The sequence below is a fragment of the Globicephala melas genome, chromosome 13, assembly GCF_963455315.2.
Source record: "Globicephala melas chromosome 13, mGloMel1.2, whole genome shotgun sequence".
Classification (NCBI taxonomy): domain Eukaryota; kingdom Metazoa; phylum Chordata; class Mammalia; order Artiodactyla; family Delphinidae; genus Globicephala; species Globicephala melas.
The window spans coordinates 7,554,562-7,576,806 of record NC_083326.1 but is presented as its reverse complement, the minus strand read 5'-3'; the positions used below and the strand labels follow the sequence as shown (position 1 = coordinate 7,576,806).

The following is a 22,245-nucleotide window of genomic DNA, read 5'->3' as shown; positions in this document are numbered from 1 at the left end:
GCCACGCTCCAAGGCCGCTCTCACTGTGGGCTAAAAGACCCCACCCAGGTGGGCCAGAGGGATGCGGGGAACCGAGAAAACCCAGATGCCTGCTTCGACTGCACGCGCCTGCGCGAAAACCCCTACTGGCTCCTAGTTTCAGCCTCTGCTGCCTTGCCTTCGTCCCGCCTCCCTTTCCCCGCCTCCACCTGGTACGTCACAAAGAGTGACGTGTAAAGCGAACAACCACAGTCCCTCTCCTCGACAGCCAGTAGGGAAAGGGGAGGGAGGAGTGGGGGGAGGGCAGAGGACGGAAGGAGAAGGCTTGGCGGGGCTGGCTCATCTCGGTCACCCAATCAGAGCTCTGGGGAGGGGCGGGGCGGGGCACGAGAAGAGGGTGGGGGTGGGGCTAGGGCTAGGAGTTAGAAAGCTGCGGGGAGGAGAGGGCGGGCTCCCAGCAATTAAAAGCGGCCAATCAGGGCGTGCCGGCTTCATTCGGAGAGCGGCGTGGGGCGTCGCTGCCGCCGCCGCGCGCGCCGGGGGCTGGCTGAGGCCATGAAACAAAAGAAACCCTGAGAGGGGAGCCGCTGCCACCTCCACCAGCCCGCCCCGCTGCCGTCCCCACCCACCCACCTAGTTACCTACCTCTGCCACCTTCCCCTGCTCCTCCACCCCGCCCTCTCCGGTCTCCGGGCGGCCCTGGCGCTGCTCGGCCCGGGTCGCCAGCCCCGCCGCCTCCCCAGAGGAAAGGTGTTTGCGCGCTGAGCAGGGCCGGAGCCCTGTCCGCCATGGGGCTCGCCGCCTGCCGCGCCTGACCCGGCCGCCGCCGCCGCCGCCGCCGCCGCCGCCGCCATTGACAGCGCGCCGCCGCGATGCCGAGCGGCAGCTCCGCGGCCCTGGCCCTGGCGGCGGCCCCGGCCCCCCTGCCGCAGCCGCCCCCGCCGCCCCCGCCGCCGCCGCTGCCACCGCCCGCGGGTGGCCCGGAGCTCGAGGGGGACGGGCTCCTGCTGAGGGAGCGCCTGGCCGCGCTAGGCCTCGACGACCCCAGCCCGGCAGAGTCCGGCGCCCCGGCGCTCCGGGCTGCGGCGGCGCAGGGCCAGGCCCGGCGGGCGGCGGGGCTGTCTCCGGAGGAGCGGACTCCTTCTGGCCGGCCCGGGGTCTCGGAGGCGGCCGAGCTGGAGCTGGAGGAGGACGAGGAGGAGGGGGAGGAAGCGGAGCTGGACGGAGACCTGCTGGAGGAGGAGGAGCTGGAGGAGGCAGAGGAAGAGGACCGGCCGTCTCTGCTGCTGCTGTCGCCGCCAGCGGCCGCCGCCTCTCAGACCCAGCCGATCCCGGGCGGGTCCCTGGGGTCGGTCCTGCTGCCCGCCGCCGGCTTCGATGCCCGGGAGGCGGCCGCGGCGGCGGGGGTGCTATACGGAGGGGACGATGCCCAGGGCATGATGGCGGCGATGCTGTCCCACGCCTACGGCCCAGGCGGCTGCGGGGCGGCGGCGGCCGCCCTGAACGGGGAGCAGGCGGCCTTGCTCCGGAGGAAGAGCGTCAACACCACCGAGTGCGTCCCGGTGCCCAGCTCCGAGCATGTCGCCGAGATTGTCGGTCGCCAGGGTGAGTGCGGGTGTGGGGGGTGTCCAGCTGGGCTTGGCCCCCGGGCGTGGGTGGGGAGACGAAAGAAAGGAGCTTGGGGCAGAAAAGGCGAACCCGGAGAGTCCTCCAGGTCCACCGGGAAGGGGTCTGGGAGGAGCTGAGGGTCGACGAGATGAGAAGATGGGTCACCTTGCGAATACCCCACGGTGTTCCTCTCATCTTGCGTGATAAAAGGAGCTAAGTTTCTCGGGCCACCCTATCCGGCGGTGTTCACTTTACTCGGGCTGTATTCCTGGAACACCCAGCTGGCGTGGCACCAAAAACCTCAGAGAGGTGGTAAAAGGTCGGGTCGGTTGTGGATTCGGTGTTGTGCATGGAAAGCTTTGAGATTGCAAGTTTGCGCAGCCGACCGTCTTTGTAAAAGCGCTCAGCTTGCCTTAGGACGGCTTGTTGGGAAGAAGAAATGGAGGCTTGTAGAAAGAGCTCGTTCGAGAGGGACGGGGATGTTCAAGTGGTCGTTCTTACCGCCCGCCCCTTCGCTGTTCAAAAACTTAGGTTTTTTGCTAACTCTCTGTTGATCTTACTGTATTCGTTTCGATACATTTTAACTCTCGAAAAGGCACATTGGGTACCTTTTAGAGCACTTTAGGGTGCACGATGAAGAAAAATTGGACAGTAAAGTAATTGAGTTAAGGAACTTCATGCGTTTATACAGTTTTCAGTAAATTCTCTTCACTTGCCAGCACACCAGTACTGCAGACAGACTCCTCCCACATTGCTCAGACAAAGGACCTAGGTCTCAGATTCCAGGAGTAGATTTGTGGAGGTGGGGGAAGGGATGCCCAGAGTACCTCTGTATCCGACATTTTTAGGGAAGGTCTTATGCTCTTTAGCGTAGCTCTTTTCCCCTTTATTGAAGGAGTAAATACTACCTGCCGCTGCCTTATTACAGTATGATTTAACCTGGTTGATGCATGTCTTTCTCCTGTTAGGTTGAGAGCATTGTCGGGGTCAAATAAAGAGAAGTGATGGCGCTGCTGCTTAAATGATCTCATCTTTCCCAAGTGGTCTAGAGTACATAAATAAGAGGTCTGTCGAAATGGTGGTTTCAAGTATCAGAGTTGGCTCATCTCTTACCTCTAGGATTTTAATAAGAAAAATCCATCTGAAGTCTGGTTAGAGGAAATAGCGTATTTCAGACTGCCTGGTGACTGGTACTTAAAGGCAGTGTTCAAAGCTGATGCCCTTCAATTAAGAGTTTTATTTCCGTAGTTTGGTAGATAAATTTTGCATGCCTTTTTTTGTTTTTTGCTTTGTTTGTGTTGTTTCGTTTTTGCAATACTGAAGATACTAATGCAGGAAAGAACTGTTTCACCTCACATAGAATAAAATTATAACATCTCAAATTATAGACTCAGAATGAGTTGGTTATTCGGATAACAACATCGGGGAATTGCTATGTATCAGGTTTGTATTTTGCCAGGCCTTGAGTTTATGGCAGTTGGGAATGTGAGGTTAATTCAGACTAACTCGCTGCCCTTAAGAAGCTAACAGTCTAATAAACAGTGGAATGGCGCTAATCTAATCTGTAGTTAATGGCATTAACTATAGTGTGTGACAAAGTGATACGTATAAGAACATCAACCCTGGAGGGCCTTGGAGAACGGATAGGACTTTAACAAATGGAGATGGAAGAAAGAATGAGGGACAGTGTGAGGAAAGGTGTGGAGAAATAATCTCTAGGTATGGTTGGAAAGTTGCTGCTGGGGGGGAGGGGAAGTTTTTTTTTTGATACTTAGGGTCTGATACTTAGGAGAGTGGTGAAAAGGGGCTGGGAAGGTGTCTGTTCAGGCCCTACTACAGTGACACTTCCTCAGCACAAGTTGCTTCAGTGTGCTTATAGTGACAGTTTAGGATAATGAAGGAAAAGAACACTTACAGGACAGTTTTACTAGGGGACAAGATACTGATACCTTTTGTATATTTAGTTTAATACAAATTTTTGTCTTCTGTATTATACCCTTTAAAGCATGATTAAATGTTCCTTAATTATGCAGACTGTTACCTTTATGCAGATCCATTATTTAAAAGTAAACTGAATTCATCCCAAGTTTGTATTTTGTACCAAGTTATAGCAATGAAATGGTCTTTAGTTTTTCTTTTTTAGGGCCGAGCTTACTGGTTAATAAGGAAATGTGAATCTATTTATGTCTTAGAGCATGGAGACAAATTGCTGACTATTCCTTTTACGCTTAATATTTTCCCAGAGTTGACAGCACTGTTAAAAGTATGTCATCATCCTCTATCTTATCTTAAGAACAAAAAGTCTTATCCTTTTCCTGTTCTGAACCATTCAACTAGTGGATCATTGACTCCCTTTGCCACGAACACCTCTCAGCAGCACCATGATAAAACCTGTAAAGTTATTGTCGCACTCCTGCAGGCAACTTCTAATGTTTGCGTCCTTTTACAGTGTGATAATTTCCCCTTTCCTTAAGTGAATAAACAGGGCAAATCATTTAGTTTACTTTTTGCTTTGAATGAACAAAATTTTCCTCCTTAAGAATTATTCCTTCCTGCCATTTTATTCATTACCTGAAGTCATAATTTTCTGTTTGACATCTCTTAATTGGTTTTGGAAATAATTATGTCACAGATGGAGACATCTGTGACCAGCTCTGAAGCAAAGAGTAGGACAAATTGAATTCTGAGTCATATAGACTAGCAACTCATGTAGATGGCCTCTGGCTCCATTGTCTTTCAGAAAAACAAACCACTGCTTTTGATTGTGATGAAAGTTTGCAGAGCGTTGACCTCATGTTTATACTCCCCAGCAGCATATGGTCATTTGTGAATGTTCAATTGGCCCCCTTTTTTAAGTGTGCATCTCATTTTGAAACCAACAACACTGTACAACAAAGCCAGGAACTGAAAAGAGGCTAAAGACTTGTAATCCAAGGTTTTATATTACTGTTTAAGATTAATGTACTTCTTCAACTATTTTCATTAGTTATTTACTTGATGGTCTATGTGTGTTCTCTAGCCTCCTAGTCAAGAAGGGCTATTTCTGGCTTTTTTTAATTGTATACTGTCAAAAAACATTTAAACTAATACTCTCAGTATCTGGATATTTATGAATAATACATATGCTGATATACTGTACATTATAAAACATGTAAACAATTTTAAAAGGATGAGGTAAAGATGGAAATTGGAGTGTTTTGATTTTTTTTTTTTCTGCACTCCAGTGAATTTTCTTGCACCCTACTTTGGCTATCACTGAGCTAGACCTTCTTAGAAATTTTTTTCTTCTTTATTGAGCTGCTCTCTCTCCACTGATCCCCAGTGATTGTGTATATTGTCACTTTTTAAACAGTTAATATGTTACATTGCTTGAAGTTGTCTTAAATACACCCTTGTGAAAAAATTTTCCCAGTTTCCTAGGGTGGAACCACTCTTCCAAGTTCTAAAAAGAGAAAGCTTGGTCTTGTACATAAATTCCCTGTTTAAGAAAAAATATACATTTCATGAGGAGAAATAGTTTCAGAATAATGCTAAAGCCCGGTGTCTCTTTTGTGGAAGAGGGGGGATTGTTGGCATTCTCTCTGCCAGTTCCTATATTACATGCCATTTAACTCTGCTAGGTGTTTATCCCCATTTTAGACATAGAAACTGAGGTGCTGATAGGTATCTTGCTCAGATAGTGGAACTTGGGGTTAGACCAGTTTGTTTGCTAGTAAAGATAAAGTTCTCATTCTACATTGCTGCCTCAGTATTGAAGCATCTTGCTCAGAAAGGCTAGTAATATTTTGGGTTAATTTCTGCCCTAATCATGGGTTGGGGTACTGTATTTCTAATATGCACAACTTAAAATATCACTGTCCAAATTAATTTACTTAATAAAATTTTGGTGTCTACTACACAGAAGGCACAGGTCATTCTAACATTCTAGTTCTAATGTGTCTAACTAGAAATTCACTCTCATTTATAATTCAGAAAGTTAATTTGTGTGTATATATATGCTAGCTTTAAAAATTAAATGTTGTCATTATTCTAGGCTTTAAAATCTAAATAATAGTTTGTATTAGCTCTGGGACCATTGGGGAAGGTTCGATTATTATAATTGTTTTGCAAATGGGTGGGGAATCTACTGCCTTTTCTTCCTGCCTTACTCAGCTAATGAACTATTTGATTCACTAGGGAGGAAATGGAATATAAAGTGGTAATTCAAGGGTGTATTTTCTGCCCCCTGTTAGAAATGCCAGTGGCCAAAATGATCCAGGGAATCAAGTATTTGAGAACTATTAATCTGTTAGAGATTTCCATTGAGGAAAATTTCCAACAATGTCTGTGGGTTGGAATTCTAGATAGTTCTTACATTTTAAGTTTTCAAGGAAAGGTGGAATTTAGTTATAAGACAGTGCTTAATATTTTATGGATTTGGTTTTGAATGAATTTAATATTTGTACAGATTGAAGAATTTATTGCTTTTGTCTTAAACTGAATACAAAAATGTTTTAGAATGTATGTTTTAATATAAAAATATTTGTTGCAAATTGTCCCAATTTGCCTTTAACAGTCTCTGCTCAGCTGTGATATATTGGAAAGAGCCAGCAATCAGAAATTAAAATTCCTAAATTCTGATTACTCTGTGCCAGTAACTCACTTTGTGGTCTTGGACAAATCACTTAAACTTCCTAGGCTTCAGATTCTTCTTCAGCTGGGTATAATCATATCTACGACACCTCTGGGGACTATGAATTGTACACAAATAAATTGACATATATGAAACTGTAAGTGATAAGCACATACTACTTGTGTTAAGTTAAATCTGAAATTAATTCGAACCACTCTGTTAATCTCGTTCACCTTTCCTCAGCTTGAGCAGACAGTTTTCACACATTACTATATTCGTCTAAGGTGATAGAACTAGAATGAACTGATGTCTAAATGCCTGTTAGGCAAATGGCACCTCTATCCAGATAGGCTTAAATGATGCTGTGATAACAAAGAACCCCAGCATCTCAGTATTGAAACAACAGTGGTTTATTTCTTATTCACAGGGACTGTGCTCATTTTAGTCATTCAGAGTCTTAGACCAGTGAAGCAGCCACCATCTCAAGTGTTAGCTGGTCTTCCCCTGTGCCAGAAGGATGAGAGACAGTGGCACAGCACACCCTGGTCTTTAAATGTTAAACCCAGAAGTACTAATGATCACATCCACTCATATTTCATTAATCAGAGCAAGTCATCTGGACACACCTAACTTCAAGTGGGCGAGTAATTACATTACAATCATGTGCCTACAGGAGAGAGCCAAAATATTCATGATGTTTACCACAGTATTATTTTAAAATCTATGGGATTGTGACAATTTTTTAAATGTAATTTATGCCCTATAGGATTTGTAATTTAAACTCAAAATGAAAAAATTATAGATAAAAGTGGTCATAACGGGAATAAAGACACAGACCTACTAGAGAATGAACTTGAGGATATGGGGAGGGGGAAGGGTAAGCTGTGACAAAGTGAGAGAGTGGCATGGACATATATACACTACCAAACGTAAAATAGATAGCTAGTGGGAAGCAGCCGCATAGCACAGGGAGATCAGCTCGGTGCTTTGTGACCACCTAGAGGGGTGGGAGGGAGAGAGATGCAAGAGGGAAGAGATATGGGAACATATGTATATGTATAACTGATTCACTGTTACAAAGCAGAAACTAACACACCATTGTAAAGCAATTATACTCCAATAAAGATGTTAAAAAAAAAAAGTGGCCATAAGATACTAAATAGGAAAGTGTATTCGCAGTTTAAAAACTCCTTTAGGGACTTTTCCTGGCAGTCCAGTGGTTAAGACTGCAGGGGGCAAGATTCGATCCCTGGTCGATCAGGGAGCTAAGATCCCACATGCTGCGCAGCGCAGGCAAAAAGAAAAAAAAAACTCCTTTAGGAAACTCCAAACAGATTATGGATAATCTGTTTTAAAATCCCATTGATCTTCAGGTGATTCTAAAGTGATATATTTATTAAACTGCATCTTAATCCTTCTCAAATGACTTATATACCATAATGCATGTTTACTTTTAACTTTTTCCCCGTACTACCATTAGGTACCATATAGACATTTATAAGGATTACATCTGATATTTAAGCTTTTAAAATAATATTCTAATACTAGTGATACCAAGCCAAACTATGCTAAATTGAATATGCACAGCATAATGTTATTTGAATACTTTGAGGCTTTATTCCATGACTGATTTTGAGAATTTTAAGTTACGCTGCATAATTATAGCACCTCTTTCATGCCAGTGTTCGAGATTTAAGAACAATTCGTGTGGGCATGGTTTGTTGCCTGTGTCCAGTAAGCAAAAACTGCAGTTCATTGTGTGCAGGGGAGCCTGATTTGACCACAAGTAAAGTGGTATCCTGAAATAATGAGACTAGGCCTTAAAATAATAACATTTTTTCATGAGCTGCAGATGTAGTTGAAGGTAAGCATAAAGTAGTTTCATCTTAAACGTAGTTAGAGGAGAGTGGGGAGGTAATAGTTCCAAACTACTAGAAGGTTACCAGTGTAAAATGTTTGCCCTTTGGGCTGACCTTTTTATTACTGTCCCCCTTTCTATACCACTCTCCCCTCCCCTTTGGCTTATCTTCTACCTTTCCAGCAGTACCTGCAGGAAAGGACATTGAACTTGGAGTTAGGAGACTTGTTAGAGAGCTGGCTTTACCATGGACAAATCGCTTAACCTCACTGAGTCTCGGTTTCCTCTGCTGGGGGGAAGCTAGTCCATCCAGCTGTTCTTCCCAGCCCTCCCCCACCCGCTCTCCGTTGTGAGGATCAGGTATGAGAAGATGTCATTAGTACAGATTCACTGTACAGTGGAAAGTATAAAGGTAATAAATTATATATGAGGCAGGGTAAAGTTTATAATTTTTTTTACTGCTAGATTTGTACGCTGAGCAAATGCTAGTTGAAACCAAAAATTGTCATTTTAGTAAGTTTTTCATAGGACATATATACCACTAGTTAGTGATATATATTATATTTTTTAAAGTTTACAGTGTCTTAAAATTTTATTTAAAATCAGCACTTTTGAAATGTATTTTCTGGTAAAGACCTAAGCTAGTCTATAGTCTGGAAGAGAATCATTTACGAATGAATCTGATTCCATTATATGATTCCCATACAGAGGTAATTCTCAGCTTTCTATTAACATCCTCCAAAGGGCATGAATGTAATTTTAAAATCCCCAGTTAGGAAAAGTGTTCTGCCTTTCATCTCTAATTTACACCCTCTTCTGGGTGTCACAGCTTTTGTGAAAGGCCAAATATGAGCCCTTCTTTTGTTAAGTATGTCGATCCTCTTGTCTAAACTACGTGAAAAAGGAGGGGGTTTTTAAATTTAGTTTAACCTCTGTTTTTAAAAATACCTTTATGTATGCAGGGAATTCTCCACTTCTAAGAATCAAGTAGGAAAATAAGTCAGGTTGAGAGAATGGTGTATTTAGGGAATTGGGAATTTTAGGAATCATTAGTTTATAACTTTGGGCAATTCTCAGCTTCAGTTTTCTTCACATATGAGATTGAACTAGATTATCTCTTGTAGCTCTTATATTCTTATTTTTTTCCAAAAAGAGTTCCTAAAATCATGTAAAAGTAAACCAGGTTTCAAATTACCGATTAGATTGACTTCAACATATCTCCTCCCAGTTTTGTAAAGTTTATAATACCTTAACATGCTTTTCACAATCTAAATATAAAGTTTTATCTTCAGGATTTAAATTTTTTTAATGTTTTTAAACTTTCAATAGAAAATTGATTCATCTGATTTAAAAAAAATAATAACAAACATTTAAATGTGTCAGGTAGTATATCATCTCATTTGATCCATTCTTATTTCCACCATACAGATAAGGAAACAGATCTATGGGGATACAAATAACTTACTCAGGGTCTCAAGCTAATAGAATTAGAGACTTGAACACTCCAACTCAGTAAGTGGTAGAACAAGCAGACAAAGCAGCGAGGATATAAAAGGCTTGAACACCACCAGTAGCCAACAGTATAAGAAAAGAAAATGACAGATCAATATCTGTACTTGAACACATGTAGACACCAAATCCTTTTGGTGCTTGAAGTTTGGTACAAGTCAGTGAGGGCAGAACTGAATCTCAGTCATCTTAATGTCAGTTAAAGTACCTGAAACATAGCAGATACTTGCTGTTTATTTTATTGAACTGAATAGTTGGATTAGAAACTTGCCATTTTATTATTTATCATTTTAGTTTTCATGTTGTGGCGTTTTCTTCCCTCTTACCTTTACTTGAGGAGCCAGTCAACCTAAAGTTGTTTGGATCTGTTTGTTTTAGATGCTACTTGATTTAGGGCATTAGATGTCCATATGAATACTGGTAATCAAAACTAAGATCACATAAATGAAGCCGTTTGAAGTGTTGACATAGTGATGTCTAAAGTGAAACAGTATTCTTAAGAGAAAATTTTGACTAGAGCTACAAGAAGGGCCCGTGAACCCAGGAAAGGAAAGCTGTTTCTATATTGTGCGTTTAGGAATCCATTGCATTGCTAATCTAAACAATTTATTTAAATGTTGGATTAAGTTGTGTGCATAAGAAACACTCTCTTACTGGGATTTAGCTGATGTTCATCAGTCTGTGAAGCTCTTAATACTGAAAAATTGAGTCCTTGTAAAATTATAGGTGTTTTGAATAGTCTTGTCTAGACTCTTCCAAGAGGAAAGGGATCTTATTTATATATAAAATCATTAAAGAATATGATCCCCTCATTAATTCTAATATATCATGAAATGTACATATAAAATAACATGTTTCTCTAATGCTTTTAGAGAAAAATAGTATGGAGTAGTGAGAGGTGTATGGAATTATTAAGGCAACTTGTGTTTGAGATCTGACTTTCCAGCTGGGAGATGTCTCTAAGCTCTTTCAGTTTAGTTCTTTCCTATCCCTATCCTTCCTAAAGCTATTAAGCCAATCATTACTCTGTTATGATTAAATGAAAATATAGGAGAGTTTGGAAAACTGAAAAGTGCTACGAATTTTACTATTTCAAAGCCAAGCCTATTGGCTCAGTTTACTCATGAAATACTTGAAATGGTGGGGGGGAGGGGGGTTAGGTAGCCTAAAAAAGCTGTCCTTTACTGAACACAGGCATTGTAATAAGTATTTTTAATACATTATTTCATTTAGTCCTTGCAACAACCAAATGAGAGAAGTAACTTTAATTATAGTTCCTCACCCATGAAGGGAGAGATAGAGGTTTGGTGGCCTGTTAGAGCTCCCAAAGATGGTTTGTGATGGTCTGTTCAAAGTCTTATGTTCCCAGGTATAATTCAACCTACTTTTCTTGAGGAAAGGAAGAATAGATGTACGCATGTGGGATATGGTAGTATCTGATTTCCCAAGTGCTTTTTAGACTTCAGAAGTGATTTTGTATTTCCTAGGAGAAAAGGGACTAGGTCAAAAGATAAAAGCATTGGAAAGGAGCTAGAGGTTGAATGACCTAACATTAAAACCGCAAGCAAACTCTGGTGGTAGATTAGAACCCAGTCCTGCAGATAATCAGGTTTTTTTCCTTACATTATTTCCTTTAAACTAGACCTCGGAATAGTATTAGTAAGTGGTAGCTGTGATAAAGTCATATCTATATTTGTATTATTCTTGAGTTCGTAGAGCCTTTCACACACACAGTCTTCATCTTTTCCAAATGACTGTGTTTATTACTCAGAAGAGTTTGTTACTCAGAATATTTGGGGGGGGGCGGGGAGGGGAAGTACTAGGAGGGTTTTCCAGGTTATTTAGGGAAATATCTGGGTAGAGATAAGGAAGAATAAGGCATGTTTAGGAGATGATAAAATCTGGGAGAAGGTAAGTCATGGCCACTTAATTAGGAGATGGATGGGGTGGGAGCTGGGGGTAATTTAAATATCAAGCCCAGAGTTCTAATTTTCTTGAAGGTAAAAAGAACTACTCAAGGAGTTTCACTCCCTCTCTTCATTGTTATTAAAGTGTGTTTCTGTATGTGTGTGTATACTGATTTCCCTTTTAAAATAAAACCTCTTGGAGAGAATTTCTGAAGAAAGATATACCCCAAGGATGACCCAAAGTGAAAATACTCGCAGTTTTGGTGTGTGTTTATAAGGGTTTTAGCTTTCTTAATCACCTTATATTTGTAGCTGATTGATGAAATGAATGGGAAATACAGTGAATTTAATTTCTGGAAAACAAAATCCTCTGTCGAAAATCTGCAACACTTCACATAACCTTTGGGACTTCTTTAAAAAAAAAACAAAAGTTCTTTGCACCTACAAGATAGACTTTAAACTCCCTTGCCTCATGTTAAAGACTGAATCATCCCCCATCTGACCTGCTCTCCTGCCATTCTACCCTCCAGTCACTTAAAGCTCCCACAACACTGAGCCAGGTGTGGCCATCTTGTGCTCTTGATTCCTGCTTTGGCACTTGCAGTTCCCTCTACTTTGCTTCCCACCTGGCAGAACTACTTTCTTCAAGCTTAAGTTCAAATGCCTTTGAAGTCTTCTTTCATTTTCTGTAAGCAACAAAGCCCTCTCCTTTTCTGTGCTCCCACTGCTTTGTATGCCTGTTTTCATTAAAGCAGTTATCTTATATCAGTATTATCTTATATATCAGTATTATATCCATATTGTTCTCATTACTGAGCTCCTTTCCTTTCTATACTGTGAGCTCCTTGAGAGCAGAAATTATGGTAGTTCCTGTATATCACCTGGAATTAGCACCAGCACCTTTATAGGGAACTTAATATTTGAATGGGTAAGTTTAAGCATCAGGCTTGTGAATGTTTTGGGCCAAAGAAGGAGTGGTTTAGCTAGGAACACCTAGCTAAATCCCTTAGGACAAGTGGAGGCCAGGTTTTACTTGTGCATCTCTTACCAAATCACTTATGTCTCAACATAAACACCCTGTCTTTGTCAGCACCCTGGCTTATCTATTTCTTTTCTACCTATTTTGATTTTTATCAATAGTTTATCCCTTCACACTACTCCAGTGCCTGTGATCCCCAGACTTTTCTTGTATTTATATCTAGCTACTTATATCTGGCGACTGCCCTGGACATTGGGTCTCTCTTCTTGGGTTAGGGTTTAAATTTTTTCTGAACCAAATACTTTCCTTTGTTCAAAAGCCAGGGACCTGGAAGAATGGAGGAAATAATTGGAGAAAGGGAAAAATGGTAATGCAGTAGGCAGAATAAACCCTCTTTCCCTGAAGATGCCTACACCCTACATCCCTGGAAACTCTGAATATGTATATGGAGTATGTGGACCTTGAGATGGAGAGGTTGTCTGAGATCATCTGGGTGGGCCCAGTGTAAACACAGGAGTCCTTAAAAGCAGAAGAACTTTCCCATCTGGGTCAGATACAAGAAGAGGAGAGATCTTAAATATGAGAAGGATTCAACCTCCATTGCTGGTTCTGAAGATGGAGAGACAGGGCCACAAGCCATGTCGGTGGCCTCTAGAAGCTGGGAATGGCCTTCAGCAGACAGTCGGCAAGAAAGCAGGGAGCTCAGTCCTATGATGGTAAGCAACTAAATTCTGCCAATAACCTGAATGAGCAAGGAAATAGATTCTTCCCTGGAGCTTCCAGAAACACAGCCCTGCAAACACGTTGATTTTAGCCCTGTTGAGACCCATGTCAGACTTCTGACCTACAGAATTGTAAACTAAAAAATTTGTGACATTGAAGCCACTATGTGGGGTAACACTAAAAAACTAAAGCAGGTAATAAGCAAAATTAAAGGACAGGGCTTCCCGGTGGCGCAGTGGTTGGGAGTCCGCCTGCCGATGCAGGGGACACGGGTTTGTGCCCCGGTCGGGAAAGATCCCACATGCCGCGGAGCAGCTGGGCCCGTGAGCCATGGCCGCTGAGCCTGCGCGTCCGGGTGCTCCGCAACGGGAGAGGCCACAACAGTGAGAGGCCCGCATACCACAAAAAAAAAAAAAAAAAATTAAAGGACAGAACAAGATTTCTGGATTGAGGCCTCCATTTTCCTTCTAGCTCTCAGCTCCTACAGGCCACCTGTAGTTCCTTGCCACGAGGTCTCCATGGGCAGATCAAGCACAGATAGTCTGCTTGCTTCCGGGCTAGCCAGAGCACAGCTGACTACTTCTGAAGCCAGCTGGAGAAAACTCTTTTAAAGGACTCGTGATTAGGTCAGGGCCACCCATGTAATCTGGATAATCTTCCTATTTTAAGGTGAATTAATTTGGACTGGAATCATATCTACATTACAGACTGTAATTCTACATCTGGTTCTTCTAAGTATGTCATTCCACGTGTTTCATGGAATTAAAAAGTGGCCTTAAAGATCTAGTCTAGTGCTTTTAAGCTTTTCTGACTGTGACCCGTCCCCCCACACCCCCCCCACCCCTTGCAAAGGAACATTTTATGTTGCAGCCCATTGTACACATATTTACTGAAACATTTGGAACCTATTCAATTGATATGGCAAACCATGGTTTCATCAACACTGAAGATATCATTTCAATTCCATTTCTTCAACTCCTCTCCCAGCAACAGAGGACCTCTCCCTCTTAACTGCTCAGGCAGCTGGTGGAAGAGGCTCTCTTTACCCTGGAGAAGCAAGACCCAATCTTTGCTACTCTACCAGGGAGTGAGAGGACCAGAATTCTGGCTGCAGCTGAAGAGTTTTAAGGTGAAGCACAGTCCCAGCCACAGTGATAGAGAAAGGGGAAATGGGTTCCTACAGGAGGGAGGTAAGTTGGAGACTTTCTCTTGGGAGAATTTACTTCCAAATCAAAATAAAATTGCAGCTATGCAAGTCATTAGTGCTATTCTAGTTCTTAATCTCTACACAGTCTGGTATAGAGCTTGCCATATGTCGGATTTTATTTGTAGCTGTAAGAAAACAATTATTAGTCCTTACTTCTTGGACTTATTCAGCTTCGAGGTTATGAAATCGTTTACTCTGCTGTTCATAAATTTTTTTTAAATCTCAGAACTAGCCAAAAGTCTGATTGATATGCTTAGTGTAATAAAACGTATCATTTCTTCATAACTAATTTAAATTTTTTTCTAATTTAATATTTCTTTGGAAAAAAAACTAATGCATTTGTATGGTTCAAATTTTGTAAGAAATAAAAGTGTACAAGGAAAATTGTCACCCTCCTACCCTGTCTGCCTAAGTCAACCAGTTTTATGACAGCAGAGTATTCCCTTATATAGCTATACCAGCCTCACACTAATACAAACAGTAATATAATGCAAAGGTCATTTGCTCCTGTGCAAGTATTCCTACAGACTCAATTCTATGAGTGGGATTGTAGGGGCAAAAGGATACTTGACTTGTAATATTGATGGATATTGCAAACTGCCCTTGAGGAGTTTATACTCTCAGCAGCTAAATATGAGGGGTTTTTTTTCCCATTCTTACTAGCACTGTTTATTTGTTTTTGATATTTGACAGTCTTATAGATGGAAAATGATACCTCAGTTCACATGAAAATGGGAATTTTCATGTTTGGAGCCATTTATATATTTCCTTTTCTGTGAGCTATTTCTTTCACCTATTTTTTCTGTTGGGTTTTGGTGTTTTGATATATAAGGGTAGGTATATGGGTACCTGTGTAAGAGAGAAATTAGCCATTTGTGATGTGAGTTGTAAATAATTTTTTTACGTTGTATTTGGTGAGTTTTGCCATGCAGCAATTTTTTTTAAAGTGCAGTCTAATTTTTCAGTACCTTTATGGCTTATGAGTTTTGTGACACTCTGAGATTATAAACTTTTCAATGGTTTTTAAAAATATCATTGCACTTTCAAATAGAAACTCAATCTAAAATACTCCAAAAAGCTTTTTTACCATCTCTACCTGCGAAATAGTAAAACAAATTGGTTTTTTCTCCTTAGTCTGTGCCATCTGTTTAGAGCTCTGCCTATTCAAATTGTCCCAAACTTTATAACGTGTATATATATTCTAGAAACCATGTGGTGGTTGTTGGGAGCTCAGAATATGCATGTTCTCATAGAAACAATAATGTGATTGATGAGGTTTCCTATGGGTTTCCTGATCTGAGTTAAGGCTACTGTGTTAAAACTGTCTTATAAAATTTAGGAGCGAAAAGAAATACTTCTGTTTCTCTTGGCAGTGGCGTATAAGGGATTGGCTTTGCTATCTTTCTGTTCCCTCTTTCCCCTGATGTGCAAAACCTAAGCACATGACCCTTTTGGGCAGGGTAGGCCTATCTTACGGCCCTATCTGAGAGATGGTCCACACTCCAACCATCTGTCTTCTCTGTCTTCCTAATGAGCCATGTATTAAACATCTATTTATTTGTACCATCCATAGGCCCAATAGTGTCTGTGTACCTTTAGGCATATTTTCTTAGTTAATATACCTACTAGGTATTAAAGTATTCTACTAAGGTGCACCTGACAGTTGCTTATAGTCTCAGAAGCATTTAGAGAAGTTTCTTAATGCAGCTTTCTAATGTTCACTACAGTAAGGGTTGAGAGGGGCCAACCCTAGACTCTCAAGCTAACTCTCCCTTTGTCCTTAATAGAAGTGTCCCAGTGTTTTTCTGCAAGATGATCAGGACCCTCTTTGTTAGAAATGTGTGATTCTAGCAGACTGCCTTCTTGTTGAGTTGTAGCTCAGAGAAGAAACTCATGTGTCCAGGTAATGATATTAACTCCCGTGCGTGTGTAGTATGAAGAATTAGGCGTTCATTCCACCCTTTCAGACTTTCTTAGGCATCTCTCCATCAGTCACGTATTGGCCAATGGAAAATGATTGCAGTTCTCAACCTCAAGCAGCACCTACTGTGCTGACTGAGGGAGTTTCCTAGAGATTTAGCCTGTATAAATGATAAGTAGACGTAGAAGTTTTATTGTTCTGATCTTCCAGTTCACTTTCTTTTGTGGAGCAAAAGCAGATATATTTTCCTATGCTCAGAAGTTACACTATCAAATTAACCTTGTAGTTCATTGTCGATATAAACTTACAGCAGCACTCTATAATAAAAACTTTCATGTTTTACAGTAGTGTAAATTAGACTGATTGCACTCGGCCCTTCTTACCTCCTCCAGTTAATGCACTAAGTGCTTTCTTTGCAATTTTGCTTTTAGCTACACCACCCATCCACCCCCACCCCCTAGTCTTGAATATAACCTTCAGGTTAGAGAAAACCTGACTCTGAAAGTGTTTTCATGATAGGTACCTAAGATCCAGCAGTGAGAAAGTGGCGGTTTCTAAGTTCTACAATTTGTTGGAAGGAGAAACAGGATCTTCATTTGTGGTTCAGATCCAAAAGTTCAGTGCTAGGTTGAGTGAAGTTGTTATTGAATAACATATTCAGTAGCTTCATAGCATAAAGTTAGCATAATCAACTCCCTTCAACAGGGTTGGACTAGCATTATGGGGCCAGAATATGAAAGGCCGGGAAAGCGCAACAAAAATGCTTAGATGCAAAGCAATGTGTATAAGAAGGGCCCAGTGTTCTTATATAGAAAAATGATCTTTGTTTCAACAAATGTTATATGGCCACCCTGTGGCATATACTTATAGCCAACCACCCAGTGCTTTGAGAATGCTTAGGGAGCGCACACAAACCAGTCCTGAGGGAGAGGAAGCTCCATAGAGGATGAGGCATCTAAACTAAAATCTGAAGGGCTACCAGGAGTTAGGCAGAGCTGGTAGTAAAGGGGCAAGAATAAAGGAACATTCTGATCATGGAAGCAAGGGAGCATGCATAGGAGCTTAATATGGTGGAAGCACACCCACAGAGTTTAAGAAGTGAGGAGGGGGAAAGGAGAGGGGTACAGAGATAAGGCTAGAGAGAAGTAATCAGGTACCAGGTACAGAGGAACTTTGTGTGTGCCATACTATTGACTTTATCCTTATGGTAAACAGAAGCCATTAAAGCACTTTATGCAAAGAAGTGAGCATGTGATAGGTGCTTTGTTTAGAAGGCATCATCTGCCTAAAGTGACTATAGAGAATGGATGGGAGTGAGGCAAGAATGGAGGCAAGGAGATCTATTTGGTCGGGGGTGGAGGGTACTTCTGGCAAGCTTCACGTTAAGACCTTTGAAAAGTATAACCCCAGAGTTTTATGCCTTAGTTGTATATTTGACATCTTTGTTACCGTTCGAAACCCTCTAATCTTATGCAGTTGGCACTGGTAATGGGTGATTACTCCAAAAAGTAATCATGGGTAGTTATGCATAGGTGTCTTAGATATTTTACTTATTTAACTTAAACATACTCAGGATTTAGGGCCAAAGCCTTTTATTTGAGAATGGGGCTGCCAACCAGCATAGTCCTTTGATAAAACCACATTCAATGACCATATTCCATACAATTTCCAATATGTTTCTTTTGAATTTAGCAAAGTTATTCTGTGTTAGTTTTTTTACCCCAGGATTTTACAGTTGTCTCACCCATAGTTCAACAACATCTTTTTTTTTTTCTTTAAGGTACTCGTCTTTATTGAAATTTTAAAAAATAATCAATTTTCATACAAGTTCAGCATCTTCTCACATTTATATGTTACTGCTTTATGTAATTGTTAATTTAGTTAATGCATGAGTGCAGCTAGTGTAAACAGATTGGAATCAAAACAACTGATTCTTAGTGAAGCCTGAAATCCAACTGATGGAACAGAAAAGAGATGATGTACTAGCCTTGAGCATTTTGCCATTGTCATCAGTTGAGTTTTACAGAGGAAAGAGTAATGTTAAGGTAAAATAATAAGACAGTTAAATGGATGTCAGTTGAAGAGTTTTTATCGCAGTATAGTTGTGTGGAATTTGAAGTTCTGGGAAGAGCAAAAAGACTATATAGATTATGAAGTCAGACTAGGTTTAACTCTGGCTCTGCCTCTTACTTGCTGTGTGAACTTGGACATGTTATACAATTTTTCTGTGGTTTATATTCCTTAGGAATAAAAGGAGTATAATAGTCTCATCCTTAGGGTTGTTATGTAGATTAAATAAGATGATAGATGTTAAATGTCTCACATGAACATTAATGGTTTTTCTTTGCCACCAACACCCTGCACGGTAGTAAACTATTAGTGTTCTGAAAGTCAGACCCATTTATAGTGTAGCTGGCCTATTTCATGCATCATTTGCAATGACTGATAACAAGAGGAAGAGACGATAAGCCTGACCTCTGAGTTAAAGACCTCCAATAGAGGTGTCACCTCCTCCCTGAGAATGAGAGATCACCAGGAAAGTATGCCTCAGGATCTAGGAATTAGGAAAGCTTTATCATCATCTAGTGATAAGTTTTTGTGATAAAGAAAAAACTCTAAAACTTAAAGAGGGAAGAAAAACTGCCCAGACGCAGACTTTTAGCTTGAAAGGAGCTTTCTGTGATTTGTCTTTATCAATATTATTGAAGCAGATGTTGATACTTACGAAATATTTCTTTCTAACAGGTTGTAAAATTAAAGCGCTGAGAGCCAAGACGAACACGTATATCAAGACACCTGTTCGTGGTGAAGAGCCCATTTTTGTTGTCACTGGACGGAAAGAAGATGTTGCCATGGCCAAAAGAGAAATCCTCTCAGCTGCAGAGCACTTCTCCATGATTCGTGCATCTCGAAACAAAAATGGCCCTGCCCTGGGAGGGTTGTCGTGCAGTCCTAATCTGCCTGGTCAGACCACCGTTCAAGTCAGGGTCCCCTATCGTGTGGTAGGATTAGTTGTTGGACCCAAAGGAGCAACAATTAAAAGAATTCAGCAGCAGACCCACACATACATAGTAACTCCAAGCAGAGATAAGGAGCCCGTCTTTGAAGTGACAGGGATGCCCGAGAATGTTGACCGAGCACGAGAAGAAATAGAAATGCATATTGCCATGCGTACAGGAAACTACATTGAGCTCAATGAAGAGAATGATTTCCATTACAACGGTACTGATGTAAGCTTTGAAGGTGGCACGCTCGGCTCTGCGTGGCTCTCCTCCAATCCAGTTCCTCCTAGCCGTGCCAGAATGATCTCCAATTATCGAAATGATAGTTCCAGTTCTCTGGGAAGTGGTTCCACAGATTCCTACTTTGGAAGCAATAGGCTGGCAGACTTCAGTCCAACAAGCCCTTTTAGCACAGGAAACTTTTGGTTTGGAGATACACTACCTTCTGTAGGCTCAGAAGATCTTGCGGTTGATTCTCCTGCCTTTGACTCTTTACCAACATCCGCTCAAACTATCTGGACTCCGTTTGAACCAGTTAACCCGCTCTCTGGCTTTGGGAGTGATCCTCCTGCTAACATGAAGACTCAGCGCAGAGGAAGTCAGCCGTCTACTCCTCGTCTGTCTCCTACATTTCCGGAGAGCATTGAACACCCACTTGCTCGGAGGGTTAGGAGCGACCCACCTAGTACAGGCAGCCATGTTGGCCTTCCAATATACATCCCTGCTTTTTCTAATGGTACCAATAGTTACTCCTCTTCCAATGGTGGTTCCACCTCTAGCTCACCACCAGAATCAAGACGAAAGCACGACTGTGTGATTTGCTTTGAGAATGAAGTTATTGCTGCCCTAGTTCCATGTGGACACAACCTCTTCTGCATGGAATGTGCCAACAAGATCTGTGAAAAGAGAACGCCATCATGTCCAGTTTGCCAGACAGCTGTTACTCAGGCAATCCAAATTCACTCTTAACTATATATATATATATACATAAATACTATATCTCTATATGGACTCATAAAGGCATGGGTATAATGGTACCCCCAGTAAACTTCCTAATGAATTCTTATGACTGTTATCAGGCTTTATTGGGATTAGGCTAAAGTTGTTAGTAAACTTATAAAAGGCTGCTGTGGTAACACTAAACCTAAGTGGTCTCTTGTCTATTAGTTTGGTTTGAATTATTAATACTATCCTGTAGACTCAGAGACATAGCTTGTGTAAGAATTGCTAAAGCTGACGTTCAACTCGGCTGAGTGAAGATAATCATAGGTTGTGTGAACCTATGAGAAAAGCGTATACATCTAAGATTTCAAAACGATGGGTCCCAAAGCCTAACCACATTAAGAGTTTATGGAGGGTACTTGGCATTACAGATGATTCAGACACTTCCAGTGCTGCCTTCTTTACACTGCCAGTTTTCACAAAATAGGTTTGTTTGTTTTTTATTTCACAACAACTTATGCCTAATTCTGCAGGATTGCAAGTAACTTTCTAATGCATTGTGATGACTTACTGGTAATGATAGGGGCTGATGGCGCTTTACTCGATCACTGGTTATAATTTGGGACAAAAACTGCTACATTGACCTTCATCTCGCCCAGAGTGCTCACGGCTGGTATGATCAGTGGATCAGGAATGCATTTGTGTCGATTGTGAATTCATACCCATTGCCTCCCTTGGTGAGTGTGGAAACGGCCACCTGGGTTTTTCCATTTCAGGAAGGGCTTTGGGATGCACCTATATTGGCTAATAATTGAGGATACGAACATTCCATTCATTAGTCTGATCAAGCTATTGATTAATTTTTAGACTATAGATCAAAATGTGAAACATTTTATGTTCAATCCATATTCGTCTTGCACATTATAAATATATTTTTATTTTTTAGTAATTTAGGGGAGGGGGGAGGGAGAGAGGGATAATAACACCCTTAGCATAATTCACAAAAGCAGCTGTGATGACCTCCAATCAGTTTACTTCATTTCAAAACTTATTTCCAATCAAAAGGAAAGATTTCTTTAAGATACACTTTTTACATTTCACCTGTGGATGTCTGTGACTTCATCCTCAGTATGTTCCCAAACCTGTGCTGGCATTGAACGGACAGAACATTATACTGGTGGGGTTTTCTACTAATTATTTTTTGAAGCGTTATTTTCCCAACACAAAGAGCTTTTTTTCTCAGTATAACAAAAATTGAAATCCTATGTGTATTGAATAGTAAATAGACAAAATTTTATTTTTTATTTCCACTTGAAGAGTTACATTTCGTATAAAAGTTTACAAATAACGGTTTTTATTTTGATTTTTTCAGTATAAAAAATTGCCTTGATGGCATATTATGATGTAATGCTGATTGCTTGTAGGATAGTTATATGTCAGTATTGAAACCTAATCTTTAGCTGCCGTCTTGTAGATACAAACGAATGTTCACCAAGCATGTATTTTGTATTTTGTTGCATTGTACACTGCAACTAATAAGCCAAGGAATCGACATATATTAGGTGCGTGTACTGTTTCTAAAAACCACAAACTAAGAATGATAAATTATCAATATAGTTTAGTATTTGCTAATTTTACTACACTCTTTTGTTATGTATATGTAGGGAAGTCATAGGGATTATAAATTCAATTTGAGTAAAGTTTAAAACCATATATTTTATGATAAAGGGCCTTTAACTTAAGATGGCCAAAGCACTGATATTATATATTTGCTGTAAAGAGAATTATAAGAGTTTTATTTTTCTGATATTAAAAGTTACTTAATAAAGACTTGTTTCCATTAACTTGAATGTATTCTCCTTGGTGTTTTTCATGTGATCATTAGTTTAGACTGGGAGACTGCTGTTTGCCAGAATTGAAAATTTCCTTTTACAGTGTTTCCCCTCCTCAGCCAGTGACCCTGTTGCTTATGCTCCTATCCGAATTTAGCTTTTTTCT

The 22,245-nt window shown here is 41.0% G+C and overlaps 1 protein-coding gene across 1 annotated transcript; it reads left to right on the top strand.

Annotated features, from left to right (window-relative positions):
- The first annotated feature begins 851 nt into the window (after positions 1-851).
- Positions 852-22,234, top strand: MEX3C (mex-3 RNA binding family member C). The gene is made up of 2 exons (XM_030867952.3): positions 852-1,584; positions 19,049-22,234. The coding sequence occupies exons 1-2, from the start codon at positions 852-854 to the stop codon at positions 20,272-20,274; spliced, it is 1,959 nt and encodes a 652-aa protein (XP_030723812.1). The 3' UTR covers positions 20,275-22,234.
- The last annotated feature ends 11 nt before the right edge of the window (positions 22,235-22,245 follow it).

What these genes read in the sequence shown, in the direction of transcription:
- MEX3C (XM_030867952.3), top strand. Translation starts at nt 852, where the DNA reads ATGCCGAGCGGCAGCTCCGCGGCCCTGGCCCTGGCGGCGGCCCCGGCC. An exon ending in CGAGATTGTCGGTCGCCAGG is followed by an intron (nt 1,585 to 19,048) that starts GTGAGTGCGGGT and finishes TCTTTCTAACAG; the next exon opens with GTTGTAAAATTAAAGCGCTG.